The 13,365-nt window shown below is 42.0% G+C and overlaps 1 protein-coding gene across 6 annotated transcripts in view; it reads right to left on the bottom strand.

Moving 5' to 3' along the window:
- Window positions 1-554: 554 nt before the first annotated feature.
- macrod2 (mono-ADP ribosylhydrolase 2) overlaps window positions 555-13,365 on the bottom strand; it is a 418,271-nt gene continuing 405,460 nt past the window's right edge. For 2 of the 6 annotated variants that reach the window (XM_079688245.1, XM_079688246.1), the window contains exons 16-17: window positions 3,944-3,982; window positions 555-1,814 (exon numbers count right to left, since the gene is read on the bottom strand). In XM_079688245.1, coding sequence (XP_079544371.1) covers window positions 1,792-1,814; window positions 3,944-3,982 — 62 coding nt within the window. In that variant the 3' untranslated portion in view covers window positions 555-1,791. Of the gene's footprint in view, window positions 1,815-1,935; window positions 2,007-3,451; window positions 3,524-3,943; window positions 3,983-13,365 lie in introns of those variants that run through there. The other 4 variants (XM_079688243.1, XM_079688242.1, XM_079688241.1 and 1 more) reach the window with 4 other exon arrangements.

The raw sequence follows: 13,365 nt of genomic DNA, 5'->3' as shown, positions 1-13,365 counted from the left end.
TTTACACTGCAACAAGTGGTGCCAATATTCACACTTTTTAAAGTATATATTGGATAATATGTCTAATTATTAAAACATATACAGTAGTGATGCAACCTAAGGCAGTCCAGCCAATGACATGTGAGTTTAGAGATTCAGAGGATAAATAAACATTTACCTAATATTTGAAAAGGTGCTAAGCTAACATTATTTTCGAGATTAGAGAGGTGATTGATAAATTGTTCTGCTCTGGAGAGTCTTTGATAAACTCCTTGTGAGGTCTCTGGCCATTAGTGAGCATCCCAGAGGGAGGGGGCAGAGAGGGGGGGTGCTCTGGGGTGAGAGATATCTCTTCTCATTTGTTACAGAAGAGAGCTTGAGGGGCCAGAGAGGCAGCAGGGCTTCAGATCACAGGACAGACTAATTGTTTGTCTGCCCGGAGACACACAAGTGATCGCTCCTTCACACACAGTGGTTCCATGTAACATGTAAGAACAAAGGGAACATTAATTCTACCAGCGATGAGTACAAAATAAATAAAATCTTATATGAAACAAGACACATGACAAGGCACATTGAAAGCTGAGACATGGCTTCCACCTTTACATTTTATTAGTTGTTTCAGTTATAGTTTAGCAAAGCAAACATCGAAAGTATGAAGGCATCATTTCGTAGAACTTCAATGAATCGGATCTTTAGTATGGCACCACTGAAAAAATATTCATGAGTCATACCAACATTAAAAAGAAACCAAAAGCATGTTTTAAAATCAACTGAGGGAAACACAAGAGACCTTTAACAGGCATTAGCCATCGCATGACGTACTTAAAATTACAAATCATCTGCAAGCAATACACCAACAAGAATCCATACTCTGACCACCTCCTTAGGTCTGTGATTGTGATTTCAATAGTTTGATATGAAATAAGGCAGATTCCTTCAATACAATTATAGACAATCTGATAAGAAGACAAGCAAAAGCGAAGAGGACTGTAATTCCTGTTAATGTGGGATGAAGTTCAAAGCAATTTTTTCTGGCATGCACTGGAAACTGCAAAGAAAAAGAGGGAAAAGAACCAATTGATTTGTTAACAGACACTCATTTCCTGGTTAGTGTACGTTGGCCTTGATGGAGTTTCTTGGTTATACGAGTCAAGCTGCAGTAACAGCGGCGGCGCAGATCGATCAGTGATGTTTACAGATAACGGCTGGGGAATGACTGCCGCCTTACAGACTGGTCAGAATCAAGGCTCTGATTTGACTAAACAATGGGGCTGCAGAAGTGTGTGAGGAGACATGGCAGGTGTCAGCGTGTTGTCAGGTATTCCACTGCTGGATGTCGTCATGACTGTTTGGCATTGTGAGAACAAAAGGACAGTAGATGTTAAGCATCACCCAGCCTGGATATAAGGGGCTGTGTGGTGGGGGGGTCCTCTGACAGACTCACCATGCTCCCACAGAGGGGGGGGGGGGGGAGATCACAGAAAGAGACTTGAACCTGCTTTATCTCTAAATGATACATGACTCTGACACACAGTGAGGTATGGCTCATCTTAACGGGTTGATATGTTCAAGTCCTATGGTAAGGTTTTTGTACATACATATACATATAGTACACACATACTTCAGGGATGAGTAGTTTCTTAAGAGGGAGGGAAGAAGCTAAATGAAGTTGGGGATGTCAGCATCTTGTGAGTGACTGGTTGTCCGGGGCCATGCTGACATGAGCCTCCTGACACCGGGGGAGGGGGGGGGGCCTTCGCACAGTTTTGCTGGCTGTCAGATGAGGTCGATTGTCCGTCCTTCGGCTGCTTATTCTTTCTTCTCAACAGTGTCTGGAAGGAGAACAAGTCTGAATTTAGATTTTGCACGGCTGGATTTCTGGTTCTTACATTAAATACACAATACTTTTTCTTTAATATTACTCTTTGCAATATTACCGTATTACCATTTCTTACTTGGGAAGTGATTGGGGACTTTAATGAACAATCTCTGTTAGAAGTGATGATTGCACACCACAGAATGAACTGGAATTAGAGCGGAAATAACAATCATGCAAATATGGAAATAGTTACAGATTAATTTGAAGTAATTTTTCAAGCAAAACTGGCAAAATATTCCATGTTTCGAGTTTCTTAGTTGTGAGATTTTATTTATTTATCAGTTTGGCTAAGAAGAAATGGCAATAAATGACTTTGCTTCTCAAAGCCTTACTAGAAATTATTGTAACATGTAAAGATGTATACGTTGGCTTTATAGCCCATGGTATCCTTTCATTCAAAAAGGATATTTCATAGTGATGATCTGTCTATGGGACAAATGCAATTGTGTCATTTTTTGCCAAGTTAGTGGAAAGAAAATGTTTATTTTGGAAAGTTAAATGGGATTGCCGAAAGCATCCTGCTTTTCTTCACTTTTTGAAGCACTAATTATCTCCAGCAAATGTCCCTTAACTACAGTGATTGGTTATAGGATACTTTCATCGGCCCAAAATGGGTACCAAACTACCTGTTAGTAAATAACAGTACACAGAATGTTGTAGCATGTATCTATAAAAGGCAATAAAGGGCAACGTTTTGTCAAAATTGTATCTGTGATGATCTTGATACCGACAGATGGATAAACAGACTTTTGGACACCGAGGCTAATCCTGTTCTAATGTGAGTCTTTTTAAGATAAAACAACCCAGCATCTCTGTTCAGAAAACAGGACGTCTGTAGTGTTTGGATGCTACTCCACGGCTAATTTTAACTGCACACTATGGGCCACCCAGCTCTCTATACGGCAGAACACCCTGATCCACACGCTTGTTCGACAACAAGCTTTTTTCTTATCTGGCGCTCTGTCTGGCATTGTTTAAGCTCTCTCCTTTCTCCACCACCCCACCCGCTCTGCCAAGTTATTTCATATGCTGCTTGCCCGTCCTATTTATTCAACCCTGACAATCTGTTCACAACAGTTGCTTAATGATTATTTTTTTCTACCTGGGAACTACAGCGCCAAAGTCTGAATCCCATTCTTTGGCTGAACAACTCTATAGAGCCACACACAGAACAAATACAAATGACACACTGTCTTATTGCCCTAAATCTCAGCGGAGCCCTGAGAATAACAACAGTGTGGTATCCTTATCAAATATGATTTATTGGCATGATTATTGCCCCTACAGCCCGTGTAGGCTGCATGTTAAAATAATATGCATTGCACACTTGATTTATTAAATGTCTGATAGTATAGTTTGCAGGCCATTTATCACACTCAATCTCCAAAGACGTGCTGACACGTTTATACCAAAATATCCTACAATATGGCCCCTACAGAGGGAGAGGAGACGAGGAGGGTGGAACTGGGTAGCACTCAGCTGCTCAGCGCTGAGGGCCCTCTGGATAAAGGGATTTCTAATTCAGCAGCTGTGGCCGCTCACAACAAGTCGTTCCTAAATAGATTGTGTGCGAGATAAGAGCGCCATTACCTTTGGACTGAATGCTGTCAGTAAGAATGAAATCAGGTTCTTCTGAGCTCTCCACAGGATCTTTCATCTCCTCTAGGGGAGAGTAGAGAACAGAAATAAAGAGGGGGAAATGTGAGGAGAGGCTTTGATAATCAAGCTGCTGGCCTCTTCTTGTGCAGAAAGCCTCAATTTACCAATCAACAAACTCTCTGCCCATCAAGGCGAGTGGGTTTATAGTTATAATGTAACTAGCAACAACTTTTTCAAACAGACTTTTTTGGAGCATCTATACATATAATCAGAACGCTAACGAGCACTGCGATATATTTGAATGCAGGCAGCTATGTTGACAGACATATCCAGCCGAGTGTAGCAGAGGCAGGAAAGCAAGAAATGGAGGAAGGGATGTGTGAGCAGGCGGCAGGGAGGTTTCTGTTCAGTGGCAGGATTTCAGCGATTCGTCACAGCACACAGACTGGAGGGTTCATGAGGAGAGACGTGACCTGTACTCACCTCCATTGCTGGTTTCAGTGCTGTTCGTCTCAGATTCATCTGCAATGTGGAGCACACAGATACAGACATGTAACTCATCTCTGAAGTCCACTCTTGCATGCAGATGTTGTTGATACAAATCTTAGGTATTAGTCAAAGTAATCACCTGTGCAAGATTAATTTGCTTCATATATATATATTTATATATTTTAATCAAATTACTTTCTGCTCGAGAAAAAGTAGATCATCATAAAACATTGAGAATTTCTATTTTATGACCAACTTCATCCTCATGGCCTTGCATTGAAATGTGTCGTGATGTTTAACAGTCTCTCGTCCCTGGAAATGTAGCGCCTTCCTAAAGAGTTATTCTTCACAAAAGAAGAAAACAAATGCGAGGAGGGAGAAAGACGCATGCAAAATTAATTACAGACTGCCATCCCTGTAAGGCAGCCTGAGACTCCCCCTCACACACATCCTTCTCCCCCCCCCCCCATCCTCCCCGTTACATCTCAAGTCGCACGACTCCTTCTTCCTCGTCACTCCCTGGGCAAACCGTGCCGCTTCCCCTCTTTGCAACAACAATCATCCAAACAAAGCACGCCATAAAAAGAACTGCTCTCCCCAGGCGGACCGGAGATGATGTAAACAAATACAACTGCTTAAGCGTGATAGAGGAACGTGGAGAATCCAAAGTTTTATCAATGTTCTGTATGTAAACTAACCACTCTGCGATCAAGCTAATTCAATTCCTTGTAACGCTGGTTTCTTGATTGTAATTGCAGGTTTGGGTTCATGTACCATGGAAGAGGCTATTGTTTATTTTTCAATATATATTGTATTTTATTTTAAAACAGAACGCTCACAGTCAGCCATAAGAAGACATCAAATATTAGATACACTCAATCAACCCCCCCAACCCCCTACACACACATGACAATAGCACACAGATATAACAGATGAAAGAGGACATTTGACTTTTAAATGATGTCTGTATTGTTGGGGATACAGTCATTTACAGGCTGTGTCCATGTGTAATAGGTGTAACAACAGTGTAACATGGGTGTAATATGGGTATATTATAGGTGTAATACGGATGTATTAATAGGGCAACATCTAACAATATAATAATATATATAATAGTAATAATGGTGTAATAACAATGTAATCGGGCTTTAATAGGGGTGTATTCCTGTGTAATATGGGTTTCTAATAACAGTGTTATATGGGTTTAATGTAGAAGAGATAATCAATTAACTTTGCACAATATTTATATGTGAAGTAACACAGTAGTTCATTATGGCTGTCATATATAAAAATATGATTTGAAGACCAAGACAACAATAGTAAGGACCAAAAATAAATGGTGATAGGTGATTGTAATCTTTTATGTGGCACTATGCAACATTTGCTTCCACTCTAAAGAGTATTGGCTAACAGGGTGCATTTACATTGTGTTGCGTTAGACAGCTTGGGCATACCACCTTTGCCGTGCTGCCAGCCACGGGTAACGTACACTACAATGCTCCTTCAACAGAGAAGTGATTTCATCTGTTGCAACACTTGGGCAGGAAATGTCTCCTCTCTGAGACCTACTGGGATTTAGGGACTGCTAAAAAGCATGAAGGATCTAGCTACACAAATATCACTCTGTATTCATTTTTTAAACGTTTGATCTGAGGCAGAACTGTTCACACGAGGAATTAACATCTTAATTAACGAAGAAGGGGACCTGAAAGTGGGGTCCATAGGTCAGCGAAATAATCTTCCATTATTCAGTAAACTGTGCTCTATCATTAACAATGGCATGTCTACAGCTCCAGCCCTACTGTTTAGGGCTGAGGGTTCCTGGCCCAAAGAGTTAAGGAACTACTGGTATAGTGTGCTATATCATTTCTTTTAATGACTATATTGTTTTTTAAATTTATACCAGGACATTCTTTATGACTTTTTATGACTTATTAAACTACTTTTTAGTTTCTTATGAAATACTATAAAATACTAATGTGGATATTTTTATGCCATGAAAATATATATATATGAAAAATGTTTTATCTTTTTGACAAACATTTTTATAGGACTTTTTATGACATTTAGATTTATTAAACTAGAGGGAAAGAAGATAGACATGAAAGATGTACATGTGATGGCCGCTCTACCAGCTGAGCTAGCCTGTTTTTCTGTTTTCATTTTTTTGTACTATATAGGATGACATTTTGTTATGACATGTATACTATGTCTTTTTTTATCTTGAAACTTGTGTACCATACTTTTTATGACAACTTTCTGTATCACCCCTGCTTTTGAAGTCATTTCATTGTGTTCCCAGGTATCAGCAATTACTTTGAGTACAATGTTATCACAGGTGACAGACATGGCCAAGCTCAGGAAAACAGGAAGCATGTTGTCACAATCCTGAGATATCCTTTAATCTTTTCCTGCTTCCTTATACATTAATGAACGAGGCAGGTTTACCACCAGATTCAGATCATCACGGTAATGGAATACATCTACAGGAAACATGTACACATACGATGTAGCACATTGTGCTCGTGATCCAGGCGTATGGCATCAAGAGGGATGTGTTAAAAATATGCATAGACATAAAATGATATGCCATGAATTATCACTTTTCCACATGTTGTGGATATTAAAGCTGATAGGGATGTGCCTGATGTTGTGACAGGAACAGACCCTCCATCATGTCTGCCTTTAGCATGTGTGTGCCGCAGCTCTCTGAAGCACTGGCCTCATTCCAGATGCTGCTTTCTTCCCGTCTCTCAGGTGATATAACAACAAAGTCTGGGTGCTACGGTAACATCCTCTTCCTCTAATATCCAGCACTGATCAAGACGAAGCCAAAAAGCTCAGAATTTCAATTGATTGCTGCCCCAGCCTCCCCTGGCTGCCTGAGGCTTGAAGGAACAGCAGAGCGGGGATGTCTGCTCTCTAATTTCACTCCTGTGTGCTGTCAGTGGAGGGGCTATCATTTAGGGAGGATGTGAGTGTGCAGTGGTAAACACATAAACAAGATGGGGGAAAGAGAAAAACGGGCCTCTGTCAAGGTTTCTGGTGAAGGAGAGGGTCGGTCCACAGAGGGCTGATAAGGAAAACAGAAAAACAGTCGACTGAATTGACTCCCTCAGCAGGAAACTAGACAGCTTACACCAGTGGTGCCTCCCACCCTCCATTTTGGTATGTAAATTAAATTACCAGTTTGCATCCAAACTGTATTTGTATACTGCATGGGTGATGTGGATGTCTAGAGAAAGAGGGCATACAATAATCAAACTCTATTGTTTCTCCAGGATAACACTAAAACATGCATGACCTTGCTCCATGAAGATCAACCTCAAAAGGGTATCTGATCTGCATTTCACACACACATTATAATCTGTTTATTTTTCCTCTCTGAAACATCGTGACGTGAAGTTTCCATAACATATTAGTGAAAAGTGACCCCTCAGGAGATCAAATACATTGAAAACATCTGCCAAACTTTTACACTCCTTAACTTTTAAACATTTCGTCAACTTAATTTATTTTCTTGTCACTTCAGCCTTTCAGAGGTTCAGTGAAAATATCCTTCAGAGAAAAACCCTTAGTAGCTCAAGAGGGGGGAGGGTGTGTGTGTGTGTGTGTGTGTGTGTGTGTGTGTGTGTGTGTGTGTGTGTGTGTGTGTGTGTGTGTGTGTGTGTGTGTGTGTGTGTGTGCGCGTGCGTGTGCGTGCGTGTACATCTGCACAGATGAGAGGAAGGAAGAGAGTTAGGCATAAGTCAGCCTCGTATGCAGACAAGCAGAAAATTACATCCCCCCCACCTTCCATTCATTTATTAGACAAGAGGTGGTTATCGTTTTGTTTGTCAGCATTAGTAAACTGCCCCACCGCATTCCACCATGAGTTTGGAAAATGAGTTTGAACTGGACAGCAGTGGCAAGTTAAGATTTTAAAGCATGACATTATTAAATGAAATGGACTTTTTACTTCATGTAGCTTTAGTATGATACACCTTTTTCAGTGTTTTGCATCATCCTCGATGAGCATTTGTCCCCCTCAGCAGCAGTTCTGCTTTCACACTACTTTTAATGTTCTTGTCATTGTGGCTCAGTCAGCCGACAGGGAAGCTGTCCCTGTGGGTCACCCACATGGCATCATGGGAAGCCGTCTCTGCTTAATGTTGCAGACAGGAGCCTGGGGCTGAACAGGAGGATCCTTTTGTCGCTCAGCCACAGGACATCTCACTGTCTTTTAATTCAAATCCTCTCTTCTTGAGCGGGAGAAGAATAGAAATCGATGGAGTCGTAGAAGTGACCGTGCCCTACAGAGTCAGTTCCCCAGGAGAATTTCTTCCGTGCATTTGATCCCCGGAGCATGGCGCGGTTGGCCGGTCTGATGTTTCTGAACAGGTCCTGCAGCTTTGATCCCCTCCCACAGGTGTCCAGCTGCTGCCACAAAACAACGGACACGACCCGTCGCTATCTCAGCGTGGGAGCTGCTGAAACCCATTCAAACCATATTTCATTTCCCAGCCTTTCTCCGTTTCTTTGATCTAAGTGGCCTCTCGAGTATGCACAAATAAAATTGAGAAAACACTTCTGACAAAAGGTCTTTAACTGATAGCCTTAAGTATTTCTATTTTGCTCGAGTGAATAAAATTTCTAGTAAAGGTCTTTTTGTTTCTGTGGCTTTTATGGAACAGGCGGAGGGCTGCTGCTCGCTCAATAGCATTTTATCTTGAGAGAATAACACAGAAAAATGTCAAGGTCAATTTCAGTATCTATTGAGCAGAATTCATTTCAGCATGTCGTCCGGGTGGTCTTTGAGGGACCTGTGCCTTGTCTGCATTGAGCCATGTATATTAAACAAGTATCAAAGAGCCCCTCATTGAACTTTGTATGGACTAATAGCTTTGAGGCTAATATGTCTACAGCAAAGATAATTAAAGACATCTCCCCGCTCGAGCAAAACAAGAGCGGGTGGAACTCAACAAGTGCCCAACCAAAAGAACTAAGGAGCTGGTAAATGTGGAAAGCAGCCCATTTTCATATGTTAATGTTAAGTTTGTAGAGAAAGCTTAGCTATGAGTTGCCGTTCTCACAACAGGAAAAAAGAGGATATTGTAAGGAGGCGGGGGTCAGCGTTTGATAGCGGGAGTTTTCTTTGCTATGAGATGGAACACTGTCTAACAATCCGAGCCAATTAAAGTGCACCGGGCTGTGACCTGCAGGCTAAGGAGACGAAAACAAGTCTGCTCAATAAACACTCTGACCGCCCCTCTCCGCTGCTTTTCCCCTGAAAAGCCAAGAGTCCTTATTAATATTCCGCCTTTCTTCTCGCTAAGAAAAGGCCAAGGGGTTGTGGACACTATAAGTAGCATTGTGCTCCCTTGCGGGTTTAGGTAACCTTGCAGTGGTGGCTGTTGAGGGGCGGCTCCAACTTGGGTCAGGGTCCCCTAAACAGGCTGAAAGGGCCCAAGCTCATTACACAGGCCTGGGCCATGCTTGACAAGATGAGAAAACAGAGTACTCCGAATGAGTGAAAAGAGAACAGGACACCATCTGCTCCAAGGTTAAGCTACAGCTCAGATAAAGAGAAGATGATTAGAGGGCAGGAGAGATGGCAAGAATAAGAGGGGGGGTTGGGGGGGCACGGTTCACAATATGTGTTGCCAAAAAAAGCGATTGGAAAAGGAACCCCGGCCACTCATTGAAGCGACAACGTTGAAAGAACCACAAAAGCCAGTAAAGAATGTCTCCACTGGCAATGTCTCTCACTCTTGATCTCTCTTTTTTTCTATTCCCCACTCTGTCCAAGTTAGGGAAAAATAGTCACGAGATAACTAAGAGCGAGAGCACCGAGACACCCTGAGATGAAAGGAGTAAGTGAATAACTGATTAAGAGAAGAGGGAGAAGAAGTGAGAGGGAGACAAAACAAAAATAGACATGGCAGGGAAAAAAATGCAAAAGAGGCCTCCCCCTGTGTGACCTACATACCTGCTAAACCTGCTGTCAGTGGTGGCCTGCTCCTCTCTCATCACTCGCTGAATTACTTTACATAATCTTTAGACTCTCCTGCAGGAAGCTGCCCACCTCTGTCTTCAGTTCTTATTGTGGTTTACGATATCAAGGCGCAGACAGATCGTTTTCAGGGGACGTGCTAACCTGACACAAAGGTGATCTGGCTAACCCCCGCGACACAATGAAAAGTGACACGCGTCATCCGAGGGCAGAGCAGCATCAGGCGGCGTGACGTTTGTGTGCCGCTGAGGAAACAGATCGGGCCAGCTGACTGATCTGCAGTTATGAAGCGATGCCTCTTCTGGGCAGCTCAAGGTTTTCTGCCGGAGATCATGGATCTGTCTGGTCAATATAATCAAAGCGTGAGTCTAGACTGCAGCGAGAACCAGGAAGCCCTGGCAGAGCAGCTGTCTGTCACTGAAAGGTCAGCAAGAGAGCAGCTTTATAGCTAAATCTCAGCAGGGGAACCAAGAGTCAGCACAAAGTGAGGCAGAGACAGAGAGAGAGGTATATAATAAATACAAAAATACTAACTTAATGAACTGAATATACCACAGCACCAAGGTACTACTAAATAATTATTTTTAAATGATTTAAGTAGTTTCTATGATGAGTTATTTTAATGAATTTCCTCCTTATCAAAGCTTAACAAAAGCCATATGACATAACATACTGAACTGTATAATATCATTAAGGCTTCAACTAACAGCTATATTTCTAATTAATGAATTTTTCTTAAAAAGGTGTTGTGGTTCAGTAAAGGTTTTTAAAGAAAATACATTCACAAAAATACTGTATAAATAACAAATATACCTCAGTCTAGAGATGTCTATAATGTCATGTATAGTATCTTATTGTATCTTCATCTTTCTTCGGTGAAGAGAAATTAGAGAAAGGTGTCAATGTCTGAAAATACTAGTGAATAAAATACTAGTGATATTTGCATTTCAGTGGGTTAAAGACTTGAAATCCCAGCTGTTATGTTTGAGTTTCACAGACGACTGTCGGTATCTCCTTTGGGTTTACTGCTGTGTCTAACTGAAGTAGCTCTACCATCAAATCTCCCCGGCTGCCTGCAGGAGACAGGCAACAGTTTCAGAGATCACTGATCACTCCGTGCCTTTATGTGTGTGTTTTTAAAGGATGTGTATGTGATGGAGACTAAAATGTGTTCCAGACTTTTGAATCACATCTTTGCCGCATCTGTGCTGGCTGACAAATTCTCATTCTGCTCCGAGTTGATTCATTTGCCATCTTTGTGAACCCAACAGAGGTTAGGGGACAGGAGAGCTGATCAAAAGAGGAGCTTCAAAGGAGGACAGAGAGACTGTGTCCCTTGTAGCTTGTTAGATGAGGCCCCTCTCTCTTTGAGGTAGGCTTGTCGGCCAGAGGTGAGCAACATAATGAACATTGTGCACGTTGTTTGTCTATTTGCTATCGCCAGCTAAATGACCAGAGTCCAGTTCTCATCAATAAGCAATGTGTTGGAGGGTACTGTCATGCTGTAGAATGGTGAGAAAAAACTCCAAGTAATTTAAATGAAACTTTTTCATATTGAAATCTCCAGGAAACGAATGTAGTTATAACATGAGAAGCAAAGCCAAATGGAATTCAAGGCTGCATTAATACGGATCAAATACATCATTTCATCACACACATTGCCTCTGCAGGGCTTCCATTGGTGTAGCTGTGTCCCTTCACAGTCGGTGCAACATGCTTTTAAAACACTAAGTCTTCAGCCAGTGGCAGCTTGCTCCCCGAGGAGCCACTCACTTTTACTGTATACAGTGTAATGCCAAAAGTTAATTGTGTTCCGACAAGTCTTTGCCACAGGAAAGGCTGCATTGCTCTCCAGAATCAGATTTACATCACCAGTATCCCATTGTTCACAAAAGGCAATGACAAAAGGGCACAAAACAACCAATTAGGCAAAGCTTGAAATCCTTTTTGCTGAGACGAAGGGACGTAAATGCAAAGTGCATTTCAGCAACACAGAGAGGAATAAACCAATGAGTCCTGGGATAAATTATTCACGCTGCTAAAAAGCAGGAAAATATATTTTTACTTGCAGAGGATTATTAAGAAAATCCTCTTTTTGTAAGCTTTTGTATGTTTGTATGCTCTAACATAAAAGAGAGCACAAAGGGTCGCCGTGGTGCGATGATTGTGTTGCACCTTGATATTGCCGGTGGCAAGTCTGCTGGATTACAGGAGAGACATTTGTGTTGGCTTGTTGTTCTGTTACACAATCCCTACCACTGAGGGAGTAAAATACAAAGAAATCAATAACATCCTCAAAAAAGAGAATAAAACCGATTCTCATAACAGTTATTAGAAGGGGATTTGTTGTAGTCTCATTTTTCATGGGGATCTGTCGAGGGTACATGATGTGCAGCAGGGTTTTTTGGGCACCATATGGCACTTGTGGATACAGCTGGGCTTTCTGCACAGAGCCACGCATATAGTGAGCTGCGAGCGGTTGTGGCAGAGTCCCAGCGTTAAAAAAAACAAAACTCATCCATCTATACTTAAAACCTCCTGGCAAGCGTTAGGAGAAAGAAAGTCATGACACTAAAGTAACAAACAACAAGTGCAAAGTTTGATAATGAGTGTGAACTGGAATTGCTGTGATGTTTTTTTAACAACACAACAGGTCTAAAGAGAGAAAAAGAAATATCGAGGGAGGGATGAGCGCAGGGAATGTGAGCTCCGGTGCCTCTGGGCTCGTGTAATGGTGCCTTGTCTCTGCTGTGTTCAGACTTAGATTGTTGTGATGGCCTGCTGGGTCTGTCTGTCTCCGTCTCCCCTGCAGGATCCCCCCTGCCAGCTGGCCTTAGTGTGCCATTAGAGTCTGTGTCCTACTCTACCACTAGTCTGAACCCAGCCTTTCTTTGGAAGAGACCTCATGCTTAAAGTATTCTCTGTAGTGTCCTCCCAAAGTCAAGCCTCTAGCAGAAGCCACCTTTATCAAAGACTGAAAAATACATTCAAGCTCCCACGATTGCAAGGCTGTCTGTGCTTTATATTCAGGCTGTGCCGATAATAGGCACATACTAACGCGACTGGCAGTGTAGTAGGAGATACTATCACAGAACAGCGCTGCACACCTTATTCAGCTTTGTGTTGGCGCATTGCATGCAAATGCTTTACAGGGGGAACTTGCTCAAAGTTTGATTGTAAAAATAGGATGAGCTTCTGTTCGCTCGGTGTCTTTGAATCTGCGCAGCCATTACATCTTACCTTTGGAAGCTAAGACGATAGCTATCGACTCCAGTAGGATAATCACACATGCATGAAAGAAAAAACTTTTCTGTTCACACCTCAGATTTATTATTACCTAGCTTTAGGCAAAGTCTCATTTTAATTGATGTATGTTCCATGGACTTACTGAAGCGGGTGCCCACTCTCACAAGTCACTAAGACT

This window comes from Notothenia rossii (assembly GCF_949606895.1).
Source record: "Notothenia rossii genome assembly, chromosome: 6".
NCBI classification, from domain to species: Eukaryota; Metazoa; Chordata; class Actinopteri; order Perciformes; family Nototheniidae; genus Notothenia; species Notothenia rossii.
Note: the sequence above shows the minus strand (reverse complement) of the source record. Positions and strands in the feature narration are given on the sequence as shown.